Here is a 24,279-nt window from a genome sequence, read left to right on the forward strand (position 1 = left end):
GCCAAATGTCCCGGGAAATCATGGAGCACATGGTGGTTGTATTGTGTGTGAAAGTTTTACCATCGCACAAGGTGATTGAGTTGATTGTGGCATTGAGCACAGCCAGAGTGGAGATTGTAATTATTCGCCTGAAAATGAAATCATATCACAATTAGAATAGATAGCCATTTAGAAAGACACAAAATAGGGTCGAGAACATTTGATTATCCATGACACAGACAAGTGTGTGTGCATGCGAGTGTGTGTGTGCGCATACACTAGTGTGGGAGTGTGTGTCCACAGAGTTTAACTTTGCTGACTCCCCCTGAATGCACTCTGCAGGTGACCATTGTACCCGGCTCCTCCCTGTGAGACGGTGTGGGGGTGAGGTCCACCTCCACGGAGGCACACAACCTCTCACACCTCTCCCCCCTCCTGCTGCTCCAGCCCTATAAAAAACAGAGCTGGCCCTCCTGTTCCCCAGTCTCATAACGACCAATCACCCACCAGGTAAGAGAACAACTGGGAGAGCTAAGGGCTGGGGCTAGAGGTCAGGACTTGGTCTGCATACGCAGAGGACGACTGAGGAACTAGCAGAGAGCAAGGCAGACTAGAACTTTCCTGCAAACTTTTTTTGGCATCTTATTTTGAACGTTTATTACCACTTTGATATGAACTGTTGCAAATACATTGGGCAGCAGTTATCACTTTAGCAATACTTCTTCCAGACAGTTTACGATAATTTACTAGAGAGATGCGAGGGAACAATGGAGAAATAATTGTATTAAATGTCCTAGAAAAAAAGATAAGCTAATTTTCTTCCTTTGGGAATTAGGTGGTAGGAGTTGAGGGTTAATCTTGTTGAAGGAACAGTATAACTCTATCCAGCTCTGTGTAATCTGACCAGATTAGAGGTCCTTTCAATAGGCTGACATATGGCAAAGCGTCAACTGATTTAGGGCAGCCTGGAGTTGCGTGTCTTTGGGGGTTTGCTCCTTGTGCTTCTCCAAGTGAATTGTTGTCTAGTTTGCTTTTGGTGACATTTAAAGTTTGATTTAGAGTGTTTTGCAATTAGGTATTTGTTACACTGTTCAAGTATTGTTCAACTCTAAATCTATTGTTAACCATTCAATGTTGACTTCCCATGGTTTACATTTTCAATTGTGACTATTTGAATTCTTGTCTTGCTCATTGTTCATCATCTGTTTTCTTTTCCCCTCTCAGACCACCATCATGCAATTCCTGGCTCTTGCACTCACCATCCTGCTGGCCGCAGGTTAGTATCCCATGCTCTGGTATATTGAAAAATTCTAAATTAAATCTTACTCAATTCTATTAAAGTGCTGGGCCATTCACCACTGTTCCCAACCAATGTCTGACCCTCTCCCCTCTCTCTCCTCTCCCAGCTACCCAGGCTGTACCCATGCAGGCTGATGCTCCCTCTCAGCTGGAGCATGTGAAGGTAGCCATGATGGAGTACATGGCTCAGGTGAAGGAGACCGCACAGAGGTCCATCGACCATCTGGATGACACAGAGTACAAAGAGTACAAGTAAGAACATGTTGCATTTCATCTTCTCTATCTTCAATGGTGCCCAACCTCCACATATAACTAAAACAATCTCTCTCTCTCTCTCCCTCCCTCCTCTTCTTGGTGTTCCTCTCAGGGTGCAGCTGTCCCAGAGCCTTGACAACCTCCAGCAGTATGCCCAGACCGCCTCCCAGTCCCTGGCCCCCTACAGCGAGGCCATCGGCGTTCAGTTGACTGAAGCCACCGCCGCCGTGCGCGCTGAGGTCATGAAGGACGTGGAGGAGCTGCGCTCCCAGCTGGAGCCCAAGCGAGCCGAGCTCAAGGAAGTCCTGGACAAGCACATAGACGAGTACCGCAAGAGGCTGGAGCCCCTGATCAAGGACATCGTCGAGCAGCGCCGCACCGAGCTGGAGGCCTTCAGGGTTAAGGTGGAGCCTGTTGTGGAGGAGATGCGTGCCAAGGTGTCCGCCAACGTGGAGGAGACCAAGGCCAAGCTCATGCCCATCGTGGAGACCGTCCGTGCCAAGCTGACCGAGCGTCTGGAGGAGCTGAGGACCCTGGCCTCCCCCTACGCTGAGGAGTACAAGGAGCAGATGGTCAAGGCTGTTGGAGAGGTGCGCGAGAAGGTGATGCCCCTGACCACCGACTTCAAGGGCCAGTTGGGCCCCGCCGCCGAGCAGGCCAAGGAAAAGCTCATGGCTTTGTACGAGACCATCAGCCAGGCCATGAAGGCATAAACACGCCCTCAACCTGACCCCTCCCTCTCTCCCTCCTTTCTCACTCACACTGACTCACGCACCATACTTACCAAGTGAATGCCAAACTGATGCACTTCCTCTGCAGCGACATGGCAGACTCTTCCACTCTCTAACCACCACCACATGCGCTCAAGCACCTGCAATCGCAGACACTAACACACTATTGCATACATTCAGTTTTGAACTGTGTTCAGGGCCTGTGTGCACAATCCTAGGCCTGCACAATCTCGACTGTACTATGAACATCAAGTGTGAATATTCTTGTGTTGCTGATTGTTCAAGATAGCTGTGTGCTTCGAAACAGCTCAATAAACACCATACTGTTTCATACTATTTTATTCTCTTGAGTTTGCCTTCTTTGGATTGTATTGTTTAGAACAAGATTTTATTTATGGCCCTCACAACGATGATGGCGCTTTGTGACAAAATAGCCATGTTGGGTTTATGTGTTCTACCAATATGTGTTCGATGACAGGATTTTGAACCACAAAATAATGTCGTTCTTCTTTAAAGTCTCCTCTCTCAACATGATCAAAATGTAACTTCATAAGCAATATACACTTATGACAATGAAACAAACACATGTCTCTTCCACGGATATCATGTCACTGTCACAGTGTTTATTTGCATTGGTTTAAAAGAATGGTTCATCTAAAAATGATAATTGATAAAAACAAAAACAAATGAACTTAAAAAGCCAACTGAAAGCCAATGACCATTCATGGAGATCATGGGAGTTCAGTCTTACTGTTGGTGGCGTTGGTGAACGGAATAATGAGGAAGAGGTGTCAGTGTATTGGTAGGCAGTGACCCGGTAGAATTTCATTAGAGATGGTGATGATGGGGAGCTAACACCGTTCCATCACCGAGTATGTGCACATAGACACACACACACACACACACACACACACACACACACACACACACACACACACACACACACACACACACACATACATACACAGTTTATACTTCTTGAGTTATAAGGTTGTTCAACAATCATGCCGTCTAGACGTAAGTTGGTTCTCTATAGAGTAGACTTCCACCAATACCAACTTCTGTCCCTTCACATGTAACATCACTAGATATTAAGCAAGAGGGTAGTGATGGGTGAGGCCTTCAACGGCTCAGTTGGTAGAGCATGATGTTTGCAACGTCAGGATTATGGGTACTGTTATCTGCACTAGCAGCGTTATGAAATCATATCTGCTGCTATCTACTGCTAAGTTGCAATAGTTTTGATAATAAACCTGTACTAACTGTACCATAAACTTGTATCGGCTGCTATTTGGTTTTGATTTGTTTGTAATGTTTGTTCATTGTTTTTTGGTTTGTCTTTAAGTATGTGAGTTGCTTTGGATAAAAGTGTCTTCTAAATGGTATATATTTTTTAGGACGCTGTCTTTCAAAGATAATTCGTAAAAATCCAAATAACTTCACAGATCTTCATTGTAAAAGGGTTTAAACGCTGTTTCCATGCTTGTTCAATGAACCATAAACAATTAATGAACATGCACCTGTGGAACGGTCGTTAAGAAATTAACAACTTACAGACGGTAGGCAATTAAGGTCACAGTTATGAAAACTTAGGACACTAAAGAGGCCATTCTACTGACTCTGAAAAACACCAAAAGAAAGATGCCCAGGGTCCCTGCTCATCTGCATGAATGTGCCTTAGGCATGCTGCAAGGAGGCATGAGGAATGCAGATGTGGCCAGTGCAATACATTGCAATGTCCGTACTGTGAGACGCCTAAGACAGAGCTACAAGGAGACAGGACAGACAGCTGATCGTCCTCGCAGTGGCAGACCATGTGTAACAACACCTGCACAGGATCGGTACATCCGAACATCACACCTGCGGGACAGGTACAGGATGGCAACAACAACTGCCCGAGTTACACCAGGAATGCACAATCCCTCCATCGGTGCTCATACTGTCCACAATAGGCTGAGAGGGCTTCTAGGCCTGTCGTAAGGCAGGTCCTCACCAGACATCACCGGCAACAGCATCGCCTATGGGCACAAACCCACCGCCAGATTCTGACTGTTACTTTTGATTTTGACCCCCCCTTTGTTCAGGGACACATTATTCCATTTATGTTAGTCACACGTCTGTGGAACTTGTTCAGTTTATGTCTCAGTTGTTGAATCTTGTTATGTTCATACAAGTATTTACACATGTTAAGTTTTCTGAAAATAAACGCAGTTGACAGTAAGAGGACGTTTCTTTTTTGCTGAGTTTGTGTGTGTGTGTGTGTGTGTGTGTGTGTGTGTGTGTGTGTGTGTGTGTGTGTGTGCGTGTGTGCGTGTGTGCGTGTGTGATTATTACATGTCAGTGGCTTCATTACAGTGTGATGGATGAAGTGGGATCCAGCGTCCCTTGAGTGTCCAAGCCTGTATAAAGCCTGCTTGGTGTTCCAGTCTGCTGTCCCAGACCCAGTCAGTGGTACCCTCAACCACACAGACACACTGCTTCTCCAAGGACAGCTAACGGTCTGAGACTAAATCAGGGAGCTTTGCTGTGGTCAAATTGCTACTCTAATTTGGACAGCAGACTGGTCAGTGAACAGTGGAACAGCAGAGCAGTACAACCAACTGGGGGAAGTTGAAAGTGGACAAATCTGAAGCGTTGCCCACCACTGGAGATTCTGACTGTAACACGAACAGTATGGATGGTACTGGAGCTTCATTGTATTAGTTTGAATTCATTGTTCCTACCTCTTTTCTTGTGAAATCCTGTTTTTCATGTGTTTTTTCCTCCTCTTCTCCACATTTCCTCAGTTGTCTCACAGGTGTGCCCTCACGCTGCCCTGCTGTGCAGAGCCTTTTTGGGGTCACCTGTGCCAGACCCCCCAGGTCACAGGGGTCACAGTTCAGCTGGAGATGCACATGCTGTGTCAACAGTTTGACCAGCTGGGCACAGAGATGATCGTCACCAAGGCTGGGAGGAGGAACATGTTGACGCATATGGACACAGACACACACACATAAACACACACACACACTCACTGTGGTTAAACTAATCACTGCGTTGCTGCGGTGTCCTGCATGGTCCTTGTAGGAGGATGATGTTCTCTACATTCCAGGTAAGTATCTCAGGGATGGACCCTGCAGCGGAGTATGTGCTGCTCATGGACTTCATCCCTATGTATGACAAGAGCTCCAGGTGAGTTTTCTCCATAGAGTTACATAAAATGTGATTTATAGGATCTGTGGTTTTCCCCACACTCTGCCAGCATAAGAGATATGCACTAGATAGATCTACACATAACGGTGTTTGTGGGGAATCATCATACAGTATATTGTGCTTATGATGTACTGTACAGTCATACTCTGGCAGCCTCTTCTTGATTGTACAACATAATTATGTACCAGATAATGCACAAAATCTTAAACAGCGAGAATTCAGAATGCATTGAGTAGAACTTTCACCCTGGTGTAATATACCCTGGTGCACCCTGGTGCAACCTATGAATATAGTATCATTGCTCTCCTGTATGTAGATATGTATTCCACAGCTCCTCGTGTCTGGTGGCAGGCAGGGCCGACGTGGCGCCCCCGGGGAGGATGGACTTCCACCCAGACTTCCCCGCCAGAGGCTTCCAGTGGATGAAACAGATGGTCTCCTTCGACACACTCAAACTGTCCAACAACCTGCAGGATGACAATGGACATGAGCGACAAGCGCACACACATACTGTACACACGGACACAGACCAGTCCAGACCAGACACAGACACACACACATACCAACACAGACCAGTCCAGTCCAGACACAGACACACACACTGACCAGTCCAGTCCAGACCAAACACAGACACACACACACACATACCGACACAGACCAGTCCAGACCAGACACAGACACACACACCGACCAGTCCAGACGCACACACACAGATCTTTACAAACAGTACTTGCTTAAGTTCTTTATACATTCTTTGTACTTCTGAGTCCTCGTTCCTGTGTGTGGATGTAATGTGCATTGTGTTTGTTTGTCACACACCTCGATGATCTTGAACTCCATGTAGTGATCACAATATAGTGGTTATATCAAGAAAAGCCAAAGTTCCAAAAGCTGGGCCTAAAATAGTGTGTAAGAGATCATACAAAATATTTATCTGTGACTCTTGATGTGGATGATATTACAAATATTTGTTGGTCTCATGTGATTAATAAGGAGCATTCAGATGCTGCGCTTGATGAATTTGTGAAATTGCTTCTTTCAATTATTGATAAACATGCACCTGTTAAGAAACTGTTAGAATTGTTGAGTCTCCATCAATTGATGAGGAATTGAAAAACTGTATGGTTGAAAGAGTTGGGGCAAAATGACTGGCTGATTTACCGCAAATTGAGAAATTATGTGACTAAACTCAACAAAAAGAAGCAACTGTATTATGAAGCCAAGATCAATGATATAAAGATTATGGTATTTTTTTGTTGTTGAATACATTAAGTGAAATTATGGGCAGTGGCGCAGTGGTCTAAGGCACTACATCGCATTGCAAGCTGTGCCACTAGAGATTCTGGGTTGGCTAATAAGTCTGGCTTCACATCTGACTGGCTGATTTACCGCAAATTGAGAAATTATGTGACTAAACTCAATTGGGAAAAAAGAAGAAACTGTATTATGAAGCCAAGATCTGTCATATATTTAATCTGAGTCTAGAGGAAAGTGTTTGTCCTCAGGCCTGGAGGGAAACCAAAGTCATTCCTCAACCAAATAATGGTAAAGTGGTCTATCAGCTGGCTGCCAGCTCTTAGCAAACTGTAGGAAAAATTATGTTTGACCAAAGCCAATGTTATTTCTATGTAAACAAATTAACAACAGACATTCAGCATGCTTATAGAGAAGGGCACTCACAAATGACTGGTTGCTGGTTGAAAGAAATTGATAATAAGGAGTTTGTCGGAGCTGTACTGATTTCAGTGCAGCCTTTGAAATGTTGACCATAACGTTTGTGGTATGGCTTTACAACCTCTGCCATACCGTGGATTCAGAGCTATTTACCTAATAGAACACGGAGGGGTTTTCTTTCATGGAAGCTTCTCTAATGTGAAACATGTAAAGTGTTTAACATTTTTACCATTGACTTTCCGCTGGCATTAAACAAAGCCTGTGTGACCATGTATGCTGATGATTCAACCCTATATGTGTCAGCAACCACATCGAGTGAATTCACTGCAACCCTAAACAAAGAGTTGCAGTCAGTTTAAAAATGGGTGGCCAGTAATAAACTGGTCTTAAATCTAATTGTATTGGTCACATACACATGGTTAGCTGATGGTCATGCGAGTGTAACAAAATGCTTGTGATTCTAGTTCTGACAATGCAGTAATATCTAACAAGTAATCTAACAAATTCACAACAACTACCTTATACACGCAAATGTAAAGGGATGAATAAGAATATGTACATATAAATATATGGATGAGCGATGGCCGTGCGGCATAGGCAAGATGCAGTAGATGGTATAGAACAGTATATACATATGAGATGAGTAACGTAGGATATGTGAACATTATTAAAGTGGCATTATTTAAATTGACTAATGATACCGTTATTAAGTTAATTTATTAAAATGGCCAGAGATTTAGTGATGGCTGTTTAACAGTCTGATGGCCTTGAGATAGAAGCTGTTATTCAGTCTCTCGGTCCCAGCTTTGATGCAACTGTACTGACCTAGCCTTCTGGATGATAGCAGGGTGAACAGGCAGTGGCTTGTGTTTGTTGTCCTTGATGAGCTTTTAGGCCTTCCTGTGACATCGGGTGAGACCGCACTACCCTCTGGAGAGACTTGCGGTTGAGGGCGGTGCAGTTGCTATACCAGGCGGTGATACAGTCCGACTTCACCACGGTGGCTGTGTGGGTGGACCATATCAGTTTCTCCATGATGTGTAAGCGGAGGAACTTAAAACTTTCCACCTTCTCCACTACGGTCCCATCGATGTGGATGGGGGCGTCTCCCTCTGCTGTTTCCTGAAGTCCACGATCATCTCCTTTGTAGTTCGTCTCGTCGTTGTTGGTAATCAAGCCTACCACTGTAGTGTCATCTGCACACTTGATGATTGAGATGGAAGCGTGCATGACCACGCAGTCATGGGTGAACAGAGAGTACAGGAGAGGACTGAGAATGCACCCTTGTGAGGCCCCAGTGTTGAGGATCAGCGGGGTGGAGACGTTGTTTCCTACTGTTACCACCTGGGGGCGGCCTGTCAGAAAGTCCAGGACCCGCACAGGGCGGGGTTGAGACCCAGGGTCTTGAGCTTAATGATGAGTTTGGAGGGTACTATGGTGTTAAATGCTGAGCTGTAGTCAATGAACAGCATTCTTACATAGGTATTCCTCTTGTCCAGATCGGATAGGGCAGTGTGCAGTGTGTGTGATGGTGATTGCATCGTCTGTGGACCTATTGGGGCGGTAAGCAAATTGGAGTGAGTCTAGGGTGTCAGGTAGGGTGGAGGTGATATGATCCTTGACTAGCCTCTGAAAGCACTTCATGATGACAGAAGTGAGTGCAACGGGGCGAAACTAAGAGCATTGTATTTGGTACAAATGATTCCCTAAGTTCTAGACCTAGATGAATCTGAATGGTGTGGCTGTTGAGCAAGTTGAGTAGACTACATTATTTGGTTTTACCTTAGATTGTAAACTGTCATGGTCAAAACATATAGATTCAAAGGTTGTAAAGATGGGGAGAGGTCTGTCCGTGATAAAGAGATGCTCTGCTTTTCTCACAAAGAAAATCCTGCAGGCTCTGGGTTTTATCTTATCTTGATTATTGTCTAGTCATATCGTCAAGTGCCGCAAAGAAGGACCTAGTTAAGCTGCAGCTGGCCTTGAACAGAGAAGCACGTTTTGCTCTTCATTGTAATCAGAGGTCTAATATCAATACTATGCATGCCATGCATCGTAAGAGTTAAGGAAAGACTGATCGTATCGCTTCTAGTTTTTATAAGAAACAATGTATTGGAAATTCCAAACTGGTTTCATAGTCAACTTATATACAGCACTGACACACACACTTACCCCACCAGACATGCCACCAGGGGTCTTTTCACAGTCCCCAGGTCCAGAACAAATTCAAGGAAATGTACAAGTACTATACAGAGTCATCTCTCTCTCTCTCTCTCTCTCTCTCTCTCTCTCTCTCTCTCTCTCTCTCTCTCTCTCTCTCTCTCTCTCTCTCTCTCTCTCTCTCTCTCTCTCAGATCACCCAGCTGAAGATAGCCAGTAACCTAAAGGGCTTCCGAGCTACTGATCCTGATGCCTGGTAGAACAAATAAACATGTTCTTTGTTTGTTAATGTCTAGAATTTCAGAATCGTTTTGGTGATACGTTGAACACAAAAGTCAAAGTACAACAACAAAATGCAGACATTGAGAACTGATTGTCAGATTCAGATGGCTTCCCTCCTACAATTAATATCTAATCTAGATTGTTCCATGGAAACGCTCAATTAAATAATAACTGCACCATTGTACATCCTTATCGCTCTCGCTCTTATCACCTGATTCAGGTTAAGGAGCAATCGCAATAGGATACCTGATCTTTGACGCTGGCGTCCACACATGACAACACAACAGACACTCAGGTAGCCTAGTGGTTAGAGTATTGGACTAGTGACCGAATGTTGGCAAGATCGAATCCCTGTCTTGACAAGGTAAAAATATGTCGTTCTGCCCCTGGACAAGGCAGTTAACCCACTGTTTCTAGGCTGTCATTGAAAATAAGAGTTTGTTCTTAACTCACTTGCCTAGTTAAATAAATCAGGCTTGATGAAGTAAGATATTGGTTACTAAGGCCTAACATGACAAGGTGACTGATGTTTTTAACCTGTTGTAATTCTGCCTGACTGTTCTTTGTCTGTGTGTTCAGGGTGGTCAGTGCCAGGCCCATGCCTCACTCTCTGCCCACCTGGCAGCCACAGGAGGGCAGCCATGAGTTTGGCAGTACGTCAGGAGAGCAGTGAGCACAGAACCTAGAGTCTATCAAGTGAGCGATAGATCCATGAATCTCCCTGTCCTCCTCACTCAAAACATCAGTGTCACAGTGAAATACTGAGCATGTTTTAGACAATATTACAGCCCTTAATACACAGGGTTGGGTAGGTTACTTTCGAAATGTAATCCGTTACAGTTACAAGTTACCTGTCCAAAATTGTAATCAGTTCCGTAACTTTTAGATTACCCAACCTCAGTAAAGTATTCTGATTAGATTCCGTTACTTTTAGATGTCTTAAATTGACAAAAAATGTATATTACCAATTAAAAGACATGTATTGCAGGATAAATCAGTGTTAAAGTTTACATAGCTGGCCATATATGGATGTTAAATTTTACTTTATGGATTGGTTATGTAGGCTTATTCAACCTCATCGCTTTCAACTACATAAAATAATACGATAACATTTCTTCCATAGTTCCATTCCATCTTCCTACGGTAGCCCACATTATCCTTCAATATGTGACTGTCTCTCCTCATTATTTCTCCAAGAAACAAAGTGAAAATGTTCTATCATGAGATCAATCATTGATCGTTTCATCTTGGGCTGATGAATTTAGATATTACTTTTTAAACGAAGCACACGAGGCATATAGGGAAATTAATTGTTTAAAGTGAAAAATATTAGTATTCAAATTATGTCAATAAAGACCCATTCAAAATAATTTGCTCTTTTGCTCTATCATTTATTATAGGGTATTTTTATTAAAGGCTCTTTTATCTTTTATTACCCGTGAATAAAAAAACTACTATACCCACAATGCCCCGTGCTGAGGTTGTGCTTGCGGGAGATGCTCAGCTCAGTTACGAGATGATGCAGGATTGATGGAGGAAGCGGGTGAATGCGGGAAGGTAGCGGAGAGAATGCACAGAGGAGAGATGCGGATTATGGTGGCCAATATGACTGGGATTTTTAGTGGCGTGACAGAACGATGATCGTACGGGTAACGGGCCTCTGGATTATTGATATTGGGACCACAGCCTTTTTGGACAAACTCTACCTACTTGCGCAGTTGTTGATTTCATTATACTGAATTGGATTGTTTTGTCAACAGCTATAGGCACATGGATATGTCTGCTGTTTATCTAAGATTTAGTAAATTATAGTTTTTTTTCTTCCATACATTGAGGACAAGGTGTATGGCCGCTGCAGCGCTCGATACCACACCATCTATAAACACGGACAGATATTCAAGTCAAGTGGACTCCGCTGTCTTTTAATAAAGATGTCAACAATATTACATTATGGGTGCAACTGCCAATTTTTGTAGCATCGGCGTTTGATCTTGGTGCCATAAACAACAGTTCTGCAGCATTTCTAATGATACCAAACTGAAAGGTGACGGTCGAGTGCGCAAATTAAGGGTCCTACAATAATATAGCCTAAAATAACATTTCAAAATGGAGGCACTCTGTCCTCGTTGGATGGTATTTTTATGGACGATTGTCTGCCTATTTGTAGGTGTCAGCTTCGGCACCAACGAGGCTGAAATTGAACCAAACACCTCAGGCCCTCTGGCTATTCACTTCCCACTGCGACAGGGCCCTCTCTCCGAGCCCCAACCCCCGCATTTGGCTCGGCACCTCTCCTCGAGGGCAGCGCGGAGGCGCAGAGGAGTCGGTGGCATCAATTTCGTGGACATGATTGACAACCTTCGTGGGAAATCCGGACAGGGCTACTACGTGGAGATGGCAGTGGGTTCACCGCCACAGAAGGTGACACCCTCTCTCTCTCTCTCTCCCTCTCTCAATTCAATTCAAATGACTGTATTGGGGAAACGTATGTTTACATTGCCAAAACAAGTGAAATAGATAATTAACAAAAGTAAAATAAATCATACAAAATGAACAGTAAACATTACACTCACAAAAGTTCCAAAGGAATAGAGACATTTCAAATGTCATATTATATCTATATACAGCGTTGTAACTATGTAAAAATAGTTGTAAAATGGAAAATAAATAAACTTAGATATAGGTTGTATTTACATTGGTGTTTGTTCTTCTCTGGCTTCCCTTTTCTGCAACAAGTCACAAATCATGCTGCTGTGATGGTACACTGGTTTTTCACCCAATTGATTTGTTTTCAAATATGTGCTTTGGGGACTCTTCTCCAGGTGTATCTCTCTGTAGGTGTTGGCTTTTTGTTATGGAGGGTTTGGGAATCGCTTCCTTTTAAGTGGTTGTAGAATTGAATGACTCTTCTGGATTTTGATCATTAGTGGGTATCGGCCTAATTCTGCTCTGCAGGCATTTTGTGGTGTTGTCCATTGTACACAGAGGATATTTTTTCCGAATTCTGCATGCAGAGTCTCAATTTGGTGTTTGTCCCAGTTGGTGAATTCTTGGTTGATGAGCGGACCCCAGACCTCACAACCATAAAGGGCAATGGGTTTTTATAACGATTCAAGTATTTTTTAGCCAGATCCTAATTGGTATGTCATATTTGATGTTCCTTTTGATGGTGTAGAAGGCCCTTCTTGCCTTGTCTCTCAGATTGTTCACAGGTTTGTGGAAGTTACCTGTGGCGCTGATGTTTGGGCTGAGGTACTGTATGTATCTTTATTTGTGTGCTCTAGGGCAACGGTGATAGAATTTGTATTAGTGGTCCTGACAACTGGACCTTTTTTGGAACACCATTATTTTTGTCTTTGTCTCTCTCTCTCTCTCTCACTCTCTCATTGACACGCCAATTCAGTTGATCCTGTCTGACATTTTTCTCAGCTGTGCCCTATATCCTCTGCATTGTGACAGGTCAAATCTACCCTCCCATCAAATCTTTGATTGGTGGAAGCAGGTGTTTAATTGTAGGGCAAAAACTAAAATGTGCATCCCTTTGGGTCCCCAGGACCAGAATGAAGAAACACTGGCCTTGGTAAAACCTTGGTAACCTGGCCTCTAAAATGACATATGGTGAAGAAGAAGAACAACAAGAATAAATGTGTGTGTCTCTGTTCTTGCATGTGAGAGAAGGGAGAAAGAAGAAGAGAATGAAGCCTTTAATTCTGCAGAGAGAGAGGGGGGGGAGATAATTACCAGTGTGGTGCAGCTAAGCAGCTGCAGGGTACAGACTGGCACACCACAGGGATTACTGTGTGACAGAGCCAATGTTATGCCCTGCCTAGGACACTCTCATTGTGCCACTGCGAGGATAAACCATCACTGGCTTCCATCCACTCACTAACATTTAGACTGAACAAAAATATAAACGCAACATGCAACAATTTCAACGATTTTACTGAGTTACAGTTCATATAAGGAAATCAGTCAATTGACATAAATTCATTAGGTCACATGGGAGCCAGGTCCACCCACTGGGGAGCCAGTCCCAGCCAATCAGAATGAGTTTTTCCCCACAAAAGGGCTTTATTACAGACAGAAATACTGTGACTGCACATTTGGCCTTTTATTGTCCCCAGCACAAGGTGCACCTGTGTAATGATTATGCTGTTTAATCATCTCCTTGATATGCCACACTTGTCAGGTGGATGGGTTATCTTGGCAAAGCGTAAATGCTTACTAACAGGGATGTAAACAAATGTGTGCACACAATTTGAGAAACATAAACTTTTTGTGCGTGTGGAACATTTCAGGGATCTTTTATTTCAGCTCATTGAACATGGGGAACAACACTTTATATGTTGCTTTTATATTTTTGTTAAGTATAGAAATATTGATACAAATACAACCATAGAGATTGATCCAGTATTAATAATTATGTATATGACGCACTAAAAGAAACATAACAAAATATTTCCCTCATGTAATAGAAGAGAATTCTATTACCATATTGCTTTGAAACAGTAATACAAACCAAACATTTGTCACATAGGCCTACTGAATAGACTACTTACTATAAGACTCAAATGCGTGAATGTTACAGCAACTTCAAGATGTAAACTGTATGTATCAATTGTCACAGAGTAGAAGTGCTGATCTAGGATCAGGTCCCCCCCTGTCCATCTAATCCTATTAATTGTGATCTAAAAGGCTAAACTGATCCTAAATCAGCACTCCTACTCTGAGACGCTACATACCTAAGGCTCCTGATATAATATCTTCTAAAATAATAGATGAGGTTTGCGACAGGGATTCTAGACTTCTGCCAGAAACAGGAAGTGTGGCAGGGTTGTAGCAGGTCCGAGGTGTGTGTGTGTGTGTCAGGATGCAGCCGGCCAGGCGTCTCGGGTGGTGTGTGTGTGTGTGTGTGTGAAAGGGAAGCAGGATGCAGGCAGGACAGATCAATTGTGAGGCGTCAGCGTATTCCTCACCAAAATTCCTCACTACACTACAATCAGAGTGAAAGGAAGAGAGCATGCCAAGAGGCTGACAGAGGGAGAGTTTATGCAGGTTAAAGTTAAATCACTCTTTACAGCAATGCTAAGGTTTATCTTTATTTATTTCAAGATCATATACCATGCAAATAGGTCCACACAGACTGTTATGCATAATCTCCCTAGTAACCCTAATTGATCTAAATTTGATTTGTGTTTTCCCAATAATTCATTGCAATGCATGGCTTAGTGTTTTTGATGTGTGTGGAGGGGGTGAATGTGGTGTGGTGGTAGGGCAGGGGCGTAGTTTCAGCTAAACCCAGGGAATGGATGGCAGAGGGACATTCTCCTCCAAGGAATGTTTAGAAAATTAAAGCTCATCTACTGCATTGCTACACAATTTTAAAAACTCTAAAATTATATTTGCAGCACAGCAAAAACAAGCTAAAATGACTCCAGACATTATCAGCTTGTTGCTGTAGCTTCATTCACCTCTGTCAATAGGGGACTGAACGTTCTAGAAACCAGTGGAGGCTGCTGAGGGGAGGACGGCTCATTTTAATGGCTGGAACGGAGCAAATGGAATGGCATCAAACACATGGAAACCATGTGTTTGATGAATTTGATACCATTCCACCGATTCTGCTTCAGCCATTACCACAAGTCCATTCTCCCCAATGAAGGTGCCACCAGCACTCCTCAGGTGCTACAAACACGTCATACAAGAATTAGCTGCTATGCACTGGCTCAGCACCGGGATTAAAACTCTAGTTTAGTTTCATGTCAAGTCAGTCAGCAGTTACCTCGCCAAAGCCATCTACTACAGCCATCTTTATCTCTACACTGTTTTGAGAAAAAAGTTGTGCTGTTCCCTGCAGCTGCATGATGCACTCTGCATAAAGCCAGCCAGCCAAACAAAAAGCCTTCCCTCCTGCTCCCAGGTGTCTGCATGGTCCTGAAGTCAGGCCTGTAGTTCTGCTAAACTGCATTTGATTTTTTAGCATTTAAAAAAAACAGTTATATGTTAGTAGCCTATTTTAAATTGTTTGTGTTGTAGAGTATGGTGAGTGCCATACCCTATTGACACCCCTGTGATAGAGCGTTAGAAGATGACATGGATATGTTATGGAACAGCAGGGTGCATGTGATGAGTGTGTTTCAAGTGACATGTTTGTGTTGGTGGGAGAGTGTGTGTGGGACCAGGTGAGAGACTAAGGCAGCCGGCTGGGTGGGTGTTCTTCCAGGCACTCCAGGCACGCAGTCCTTGAGGCTCTTGGCTCTGCCACTGAGAAGAAGAACATTCCTGGACTATGTCCCAAATGGCACCCTATGGGCTCTGGTCAGAAGTAGTGCACTATATAGGGTGCCTGGTGAGGATGCATCCCTGGATATTTCAGGAGCATATTCCAGTAGCAGATCTATTATTGATCAGGGTCCTTCTGGTCACCAGAGAGATAAAAAACATGGCTGCCAGTCTGATTGACTCACTGACTGCGCAAAATATGATACTCGCACCGAAAGGAGAGGGAAGGAGGTAGACAGAGAGAGAGAGAGAAACAGAGGAAGAGGGCGATCCGAGAACAGCCTAGGGGTTGGATGCAAAGGAAAAGGGAAAGAGAAGGACATTTGGAGCATAATAAATACAATACATAGCAACTGTCAGTAACATAATGCCAGGAGATGAGAGAGAGAGAGAGAGAAAGTGACTAAATGGCTGAAAAGAAGAAGTGCTTTTAGCAGCAGCTACAGGGAATCGTTTTATGAATAGGCATGGCTGTCTCCAGGGTAACAGAGAGAGTGTCCTTATAGTCAGTGCATTTCAATGTATTCTTTCCTTTAACCCTGGAAGACGCAAGAACGCACACACGCACCTTCATATACCACATACAGTTGAAGTCGGAAGTTTACATACACCTTCGCATGTACATTTAAACTCAGTTTTTCACAATTCCTAACATTTAATCCTACTAAAAATTCCCTGTCTTCGTGAAATGTCAGAATAATAAAAGAGCAAATGATTTATTTCAGCTTATATTTCTTTCATCACATTCCCAGTGGGTCAGAGGTTTACATACACTCAATTAGTATTTGGTAGCATTGTCTTTAAATTGTTTAACTTGGGTCAAATGTGTCAGGTAGCCTTCCACAAGCTTCCCACAATAAGTTGTGTGTATTTTGGCCCATTCCTCCTGACACAGCTGGTGTATCTGAGTCAGGTTTGTAGGCCTCCTTGCTCGCACATGCTTTTTCAGTTCTGCCCACAAATTTTCTACAGGATTGAAGTTAGCGCTTTGTGATGGCCACTCCAATACCTTGACTTTGTTGTCCTTAAGCCATTTTGCCACCACTTTGTAAGTATGCTTGGAGTCATTGTCCATTTGGAAGACCCATTTGCAACCAAGCTTTAACTTCCTGACTGATGTCTTGAGATGTTGCTTCAATATATCCACATACTTTTCTTTCCTCATGATTCCATCTAGTTTGTGAAGTGCACCAGTCCCCTCTGCAGCAAAGCACCCCCACAACATGATGCTGCCACCCCGTGCTTCACGGTCGGGATGGTGTTCTTCGGCTTGCAAGCCTTCCCCTTTTTCCTCCAAACATAACGATGGTCATTATGGCCAAACAGTTCTATTTTTGTTTCGTCAGACCAGAGGACATTTCTCCAAAAAGTACAACCTTTGTCCCCATGTGCAGTTGCAAACCGTAGTCTGGCTTTTTTAATGGCGATTTTGGGGCAGTGGCTTCTTCCTTGATGAGCGGCCTTTCAGGTTATGTCGATATAGGACTCGTTTTTACTCCAGCATCTTCACAGGGTCCTTTGTTGTTGTTCTGGGATTGATTTGCACTTTTTTCACCAACATACGTTCATCTCTAGGAGACTGAACGGATCTCCTTCCTGAGTGGTATGACGGCTGCGTGGTCCCATGGTGTTTATACTTGTGTACTGTTGTTTGTACAGATGAACGTTGTCCCTTCAGGCATTTGGAAATTGCTTTGAAGGATGAACCAGACTTGTGGAGGTCCTCAATTCTTTTTCTGAGGTCTTTGCCAATTACTTTTGATTTTCCCATGATGTCAAGCAAAGATGCACTGAGTTTGAAGGTGGGCCTTGAAGTACATCCACAGGTAGACCTCCAATTGACTCAAATTTTGTCAATTAGCCTATCAGAAGCTTCTAAAGCCATGACATAATTATCTGAAATTTTCCAAGCTGTTTAAAGCCACAGTCAACTTAGTGTATGTAAACTTCTGACCCACTGGAATTGTGATACAGTGAATTGTAAGGGAAATAATCTGTATGGAAATAATTGTTGGAACAATTACTTGTGTCATTCACAGATGTCCTAACCGACTTGCCAAAACTATTGTTTGTTAACAACATTTGTGGAGTGGTTGAAAAACAAGTTTAAATTACTCCAACTTAAGTGTATGTAAACTTCCGACTTCAACTGTATACCTACTGAATACCTGTTACAATATATAGGCCTTGCTTTGGAAAAATGCCCAGTGAATATGTAATAGGGTTTCATAACAATGACAACTATGTTGTGTTTGTGTGTTTGGGAATCAGTTGAATATTCTGGTGGACACAGGCAGCAGTAACTTTGCAGTCGGGGCAGCTGCTCACCCTTTCCTCTGCAGATACTACCATCGCTCACTGTGAGTACCACGGGATCTTATTACGATATACTGAAAGTGCTCCATCTTGAAAACTTTACTGCTGACATGCACAATGCTTTGGGACCATATCAACAGTGGACTGATGGACAACATAGTAAAATATTTTTGTTGAGTAAACTATCCCTTTAAATATGATATTAAATATGAATCCCGTTGAACAGTGAATCTCAGTGGAATCTCTCCCTTTTAGATGGCCCTGCACACACTTCCCTTGGTGGACTTATATAGTAAGCACCTTTTCTCCCCTGTTGTTCATAGGTCTAAATCCTACCGCGACCTTGGGCGCAGTGTCTATGTACCCTACACCCAGGGCCGCTGGGAGGGTGAGCTGGGCACTGACCTGGTGTCTGTGCCGCATGGGCCCAACGCCTCGCTCCGTGCCAACATCGCTGCCATTACCCAGTCGGACCGCTTCTTCATCAACGGATCCAACTGGGAGGGCATCCTGGGCCTGGCCTACGCCGAGATCGCTCGGGTGAGAGGGGGGAAGAGAGAGGCAGGGAAAGGGAAATGGGCTGGGTTGAAAACACATGGGTGAGATGGGCTTGAGGGAGATGGAGAGGGAGGGAGAGAGCGGGAAACAGAGGGCTGAGCAGAGATTGCCTGGGAGGGACGGAGGGAGGGATCAGCTAGAGGGTCACTGGTGAGGGTGGAGAGCCAGCGCTATACAGTAATGTGGAAAATGCACAGTGATGGATTTGTTAAGACACAATGTCAATTTAGGCTTGCTGTCAACAAAATGGCTAAAATAATCATTTTAATATAGCTATCCTTTTCCCATCTATAAATCCTTTCTAAATCACCACCCCCACCCCCTCTGTTTAGCCTGATGAGACACTGGAGCCTTTCTTTGACTCGCTGGTGCGGCAGACCCCCGTGCCAAACCTGTTCTCCCTGCAGATGTGTGGTGCAGGGTTCACCCAGAACTACAGCCTGGGCAGTGCCACCGTGGGCGGCAGCATGGTGAGAGAGAATAGACATACTGTAGATAGGAAAAGGCACAGACACATCTTCTGTTTGAGGGAAATACACAGAAGTGGTGTGCTGTGTTAGTGTAACCAAGAGGGTTATACATAGAGATTGTACAGTATGTGCCAGGCAGGCAGGCAGGTCGGTATTGTTTAGCTATAATCGGTATTACAAAGGCAATATGAGATGGAAAGTGTGTTGAGAGTTTGGACCCAGCCTACGATACTGTTTGATTGCTGTTTTCTTAGATCATTGGTGGAGTGGATTCTTCTCTCTATGTTGGGGACCTGTGGTACACCCCGATCCGCCGGGAGTGGTATTATGAGGTCATCATTGTGCGCATTGAGGTCAATGGTCAGGATCTCAACATGGACTGCAAGGAGGTGAGATACTGTGTGTTTTTCTGATCAACCTTCAATCAATATCTTCCTCCCTATATCGTTCCACTTTCTCTTTAATATATTCATATAATATATGCCCTTTAGAAGACACTTTTATCCAAAGCAACTAATAGGTATGTGTGATTAAATATTAAGTATGAGTGGCCCCTTCTCTTTTCATCTTTTGTTTGCTCCTGGATTCTCTTTAGTTAACCCTGAATATCTGTCAATAATAATTGCGCAGTAAGTGACAGTGAATAAATAATGACTTTAATGAATTAATGAATTTGCTTCCTCTCTCTCTTGGCTTGTGTCTCTATCAGTACAACTATGATAAGAGCATTGTGGACAGTGGCACCACTAACCTCCGGCTCCCTCGCAAAGTGTTCCAGGAAGCCGTGAAGGCCATCGAGGCAGCCTCGTCTGTGAGTCCCTCCTCATACCTCTTCTCATCTCTCTCTCACTCCCTCTCTCTCTCTCTCTCTCTGTTGTTTTGTTCTCTCTCTTCTTTCTAGCTGCCAGTTTCAGCTAGTGTCATGTGAAATCCCTTTTGTCAGGTCTAATGTCTGTAATAGTTTCATGGCTATAATCTTTCTCGAGTTTCTGCAATTGCTAAATATTCTTTCTACCCTTCTCTCCGAAACACACACACACACACACACACACACACACACACACACACACACACACACACACACACACACACACACACACACACACACACCCCATGTCTCCCATCAGACAGAGCAGTTTCCCTCTGGGTTCTGGTTGGGGGAGCAGCTGGTGTGCTGGCAGGCGGGCACCACCCCGTGGCACATCTTCCCTGTCATCTCGCTCTACCTCATGAGTGAGAACCGCAACCAGTCCTTCCGCATCTCCATTCTCCCACAGGTAACAGTGTCTGTCTGTGTACTTACCTGTCATTGAATACAATAGGTCTTCATCATTCAATGAATCAACTCAATGAGGGAGTGATGATCCTCTCTTCAACTCCTTGAACTTTTTATTCAATTTAGATGTGTTGAGAACTACAGAGAGTATTTGGTGTACCGTCCATTGTAGGTGTCCTCTGCTGACTCGATGTCCACTGTGTGTTTGTGCCCCCTGCAGCAGTACCTGCGGCCTGTGGAGGACGTAGCCTCTGCCCAGGAGGACTGCTATAAGTTTGCCGTGTCCCAGTCCAGCACGGGCACCGTCATGGGCGCCGTCATCATGGAGGGCTTCTATGTGGTGTTCGACCGCCAGAGGAAACGCATTGGATTTGCTGTCAGCATCTGCCATGGTGAGGGGGACGGGGACGGAGGGACTATGAGAAGTGCATTCGGGAAAGTATTCAGACCTCTTGACTTTTTCCACATTTTGTAACGTTACAGGCTTATTCTAAAAATGTATTAAATATTTTTTTCTCATCAATCTATACACAATACCCAACAATGAAAAAGCAAAAACTGTTTTTTGGACATTTTTGCAAATGTATTAAAAATTAAAAACAGAAATACCTTATTTAGCTTTTGCTATTAAACTGGATATTGAGCTCAAGTGCATCTTGTTTCCACTGATCATCCTTGAGATGTTTCTACAACTTGATTGGAGTCCACCTGTGGTAAATTCAATTAATTGGACATGATTTGGAAAGGCACACACCAGTCTATATAACGTCCCACGGTTGACAGTGCATGTCAGAGAAAAAAAACAAGCCATGAGGTCGTAGGAATTGTCTGTAGACCCCCGAGACAGGATTGTATCAAGGCACAGATCTGGGGAAGGGTACCAAAAAATTCTGCAGCATTGAAGGTTCCCAAGAACACAGTGGCCTCCATCATTCTTAAATGGAAGAAGTTTGGAACCACCAAGACTCTTCCTAGAGCTGTCCGCCTGGCCAAACTGAGCAATCGGTGGAGAAGGGCCTTGGTCAAGGAGGTGACCGAGAACCTAATGGTCACTCTGACAAAGTTCTAGAACTCCTCTGTGGAGATGGGAGAACCTTCCAGAAGGACAACCATCTCTGCAGCACCACCAATCAGGCCTTTATGGTAGAGTGGCTAGATGGAAGTCACTCCACAGTTAAATCCACATGACAGCCCACTTGGAGTTTGCCAAAAGGCACCTAAAGACTCACAGACCATGAGAAACAAGATTCTCTGGTCTGATGAAACCAAGATTGAACTCTTTGGCTTGAATGCCAAGTGTCACGTCTGGAGGAAACCTGGCACCATCCATACGGTGAAGCATAGTGGTGGCAGTATCATGCTGTGGGGATGTTTTTCAGCAGTAGGGACTGGGAGACTATTCAGGATCGAGGGAAAGGTTAACGGAGCAAAGTTCAGAGAGATCCTTGATGAAAACCTGCTCAGGACCTCAGACTGGGGTGAAGGTTCACCTTCCAACAAGACAATGACCCAAAGCACACAGCCAAGACATCACAGGAGTGGAATCAGGACAAGTTTCGGAATGTTCTTGAGGGGCCCAGCTGGAGCCCGGACTTGAACACCGATCGGACATCTCCGGAGAGACCTGAAAATAGCTGTGCAGCGACGCTCCCCATTAAACCTGACAGCACTTGAGAGGATCTGCAGAGAATAATGGGAGAAACTCTCCAAATGCAGGTGTGCCAAGCTTGTAGCGTCATACACAAGACGTCATACCCAAGAAGACTCGAGGCTGTAATAGCTACCAAAGGTGCTTCAACAAAGCACTGACTAAAGGGTCTGAATACTTATGTAAATGTGATATTTCAGTTTTTATTTTAAAAACTTGCACACCAAAAATACAAAAAATGTTTTTGCTTTGTCATTTTGGGATATTGTGTGTAGATTTACGAGGAACATTTTAGAATAGGGCTGTAAACATAACAAATATGTAAACAAAACATTATGAACACCTGCTCTTTCTATGAAATAGACTGACCAGGTGATCACTTATTGGTGTCACTTGTTAAATCCACTTCAATCAGTGTAGATGAAAGGGAGGAGACAGGTTAAATAATAATTAATTTGTGTGTATGTATGTGTGTGGATGTGTTTAACTATACTTGTGGAGACATTTTGTTGGTCCCCAAAAGGTCAAATTCTATTTCTAGGGGGGTTAAGGTTAGAATTAGTTTTAGGGTTGGAATTAGGTTTAGGGTTAGGAGCTAGGGTTAGTTTTAGGATTAGGGTTGGAGCTAAGGTTAGGGTTAAGGTTAGGGTACGGGTTAGGGGTTAGGGAAAATAGGATTTTGAATGGGACTGAATTGTGTGTCCCCACAAGGTTAGTTGTACAAGAATGTGTGTGTGTGCCTGTATATATGTATATTGCTGATCTATGTCTATTTCTATGCCACAGTGCACGATGAGTTCCGCACAGCCTCCGTTGAGGGGCCGTACCATGGCGTGGACCTGGAGGACTGCGGCTACAACATCCCGCAGACGGACGAGTCCACCCTCATGACCATTGCCTACATAATGGCGGGCATCTGTGCCCTCTTCATGCTGCCATTGTGCCTTATGGTGTGCCAGTGGCGCTTCTCCCGCTGCCTTCGCCCACCTGGATTTGGGGACTTTGCTGATGATATCTCACTCCTCAAATGATAGAGAGACATGGACATACTGTACACAGGAGAGGAAAGCCTAACAGAAATGGAGATGGTGGCTTTGCTTATTGTTGTTGAGTGAGCATCAGCCTCATTGAGTAATGCAGAAACAGATTAGTATGTAGGATGGTGTTGGTTGTGGCTTGGGCGGGTAGCACAATGACCAAACAAGCCAATGGCCATTTACTTTGGATTCATCAAAGGTGGATATACCAGCAAGCTGGGTTCAATGGCTTCCTGGATTCAGTGGACAACTTTATTGATATAAGGGCATGATATAAATATACAGTACGTATAGGTGTGTGTGTGATTGTTTGTGATTGTATGAGGTGTGTGTATATGTATGTATGTGTGTTTATGGATCACATGTACAAATTAGATTATCTAGAATTTAAGGATGGACCTGATCATTGAATATATTGGATTTGTTTGATTTGACATCAACAGTACCAGCTAAGGAACGCTAATCATAAGTGCTAATTGGGTGAACTTTTCAAGAGTGAAATTAGCACTCAAATATCAGATGCAATGAACTTTTATGGTGAAGCCATGTTACTTGGTGTGCATTAAAAAGCTAAGATTATGTATTTAATACAGTTAATATCAGATATGGCACTTTTATATGGCTCTTGTTGATTCAGTTGGTGCATTACCTCACTGCTAATGAATGCACTAATTCACACAGAAAGAAAAGCACGGACACACACACGCAATGATTCTCCCACACATACAGATGTCTTCAAAACCTCCAAACAGCTTGAACATCTCAGCCAACCCCTCAACAGCTTTATACAAAAACTCACCGACACAGACAGTAACACACATATTCATATTCACATATTCATGTTCAGTCAACTGCACTATCCCTATGGTGCGCTTGAATATCAATAGTTGTGTTATTTTACATAAATGAACACAATATTAAAATGTCTCAATGAGGGACAGATTCTACTTTCATCGACCTGCTGTAAATAAAACTGAAATGTATATCTGTCAGATGCACTGACCACAGACTACGAATAAATAAAGTAACAAATATAACAGAATCTGTGTCCTGACTTTAGTTCCCCTTCCCTGATGAGTGGGATACAGACATCTGGACTTATGTCACTGTTGTTTAAATG

General features: G+C 43.7%; 3 protein-coding genes across 3 annotated transcripts; all 3 read left to right on the top strand.

The window, feature by feature from the left end:
• Window positions 1-442: 442 nt before the first annotated feature.
• On the top strand, window positions 443-2,600 carry LOC135546217 (apolipoprotein A-I-2). The gene is made up of 4 exons (XM_064974462.1): window positions 443-489; window positions 1,204-1,255; window positions 1,386-1,530; window positions 1,646-2,600. The coding sequence occupies exons 2-4, from the start codon at window positions 1,213-1,215 to the stop codon at window positions 2,244-2,246; spliced, it is 789 nt and encodes a 262-aa protein (XP_064830534.1). The 5' UTR covers window positions 443-489; window positions 1,204-1,212; the 3' UTR covers window positions 2,247-2,600.
• A 2,027-nt stretch (window positions 2,601-4,627) lies between these two features.
• LOC135545020 (T-box transcription factor TBX1-like) lies at window positions 4,628-10,245 on the top strand. Its single transcript, XM_064972680.1, has 5 exons — window positions 4,628-4,762; window positions 5,051-5,226; window positions 5,334-5,435; window positions 5,773-5,955; window positions 10,152-10,245. The coding sequence occupies exons 1-5, from the start codon at window positions 4,628-4,630 to the stop codon at window positions 10,243-10,245; spliced, it is 690 nt and encodes a 229-aa protein (XP_064828752.1).
• An 824-nt stretch (window positions 10,246-11,069) lies between these two features.
• Window positions 11,070-24,194, top strand: LOC135546218 (beta-secretase 1-like). Its single transcript, XM_064974463.1, has 9 exons — window positions 11,070-11,993; window positions 18,126-18,214; window positions 18,494-18,710; window positions 19,061-19,198; window positions 19,453-19,587; window positions 19,908-20,009; window positions 20,326-20,475; window positions 20,695-20,866; window positions 22,909-24,194. The coding sequence occupies exons 1-9, from the start codon at window positions 11,679-11,681 to the stop codon at window positions 23,151-23,153; spliced, it is 1,563 nt and encodes a 520-aa protein (XP_064830535.1). The 5' UTR covers window positions 11,070-11,678; the 3' UTR covers window positions 23,154-24,194.
• Window positions 24,195-24,279: the final 85 nt, after the last annotated feature.

This window comes from Oncorhynchus masou, chromosome 9, assembly GCF_036934945.1.
Source record: "Oncorhynchus masou masou isolate Uvic2021 chromosome 9, UVic_Omas_1.1, whole genome shotgun sequence".
NCBI lineage: Eukaryota > Metazoa > Chordata > Actinopteri > Salmoniformes > Salmonidae > Oncorhynchus > Oncorhynchus masou.

Bases quoted from the DNA above. Each gene is read 5' to 3' on its own strand.
- LOC135546217 (XM_064974462.1), top strand. From the start codon at position 1,213: ATGCAATTCCTGGCTCTTGCACTCACCATCCTGCTGGCCGCAG. The intron at 1,256-1,385 runs GTTAGTATCCCA...CTCCTCTCCCAG, and splicing joins CACCATCCTGCTGGCCGCAG to CTACCCAGGCTGTACCCATG. The intron at 1,531-1,645 runs GTAAGAACATGT...TGTTCCTCTCAG, and splicing joins ACAGAGTACAAAGAGTACAA to GGTGCAGCTGTCCCAGAGCC.
- LOC135545020 (XM_064972680.1), top strand. From the start codon at position 4,628: ATGAAGTGGGATCCAGCGTCCCTTGAGTGTCCAAGCCTGTATAAAGCC. The intron at 4,763-5,050 runs GTCTGAGACTAA...ACATTTCCTCAG, and splicing joins TTCTCCAAGGACAGCTAACG to TTGTCTCACAGGTGTGCCCT. The intron at 5,956-10,151 runs GCACACACATAC...CTGTGTGTTCAG, and splicing joins AATGGACATGAGCGACAAGC to GGTGGTCAGTGCCAGGCCCA.
- LOC135546218 (XM_064974463.1), top strand. From the start codon at position 11,679: ATGGAGGCACTCTGTCCTCGTTGGATGGTATTTTTATGGACGATTGTC. The intron at 18,711-19,060 runs GTGAGAGGGGGG...CCCTCTGTTTAG, and splicing joins CCTACGCCGAGATCGCTCGG to CCTGATGAGACACTGGAGCC. The intron at 20,476-20,694 runs GTAACAGTGTCT...TGCCCCCTGCAG, and splicing joins GCATCTCCATTCTCCCACAG to CAGTACCTGCGGCCTGTGGA.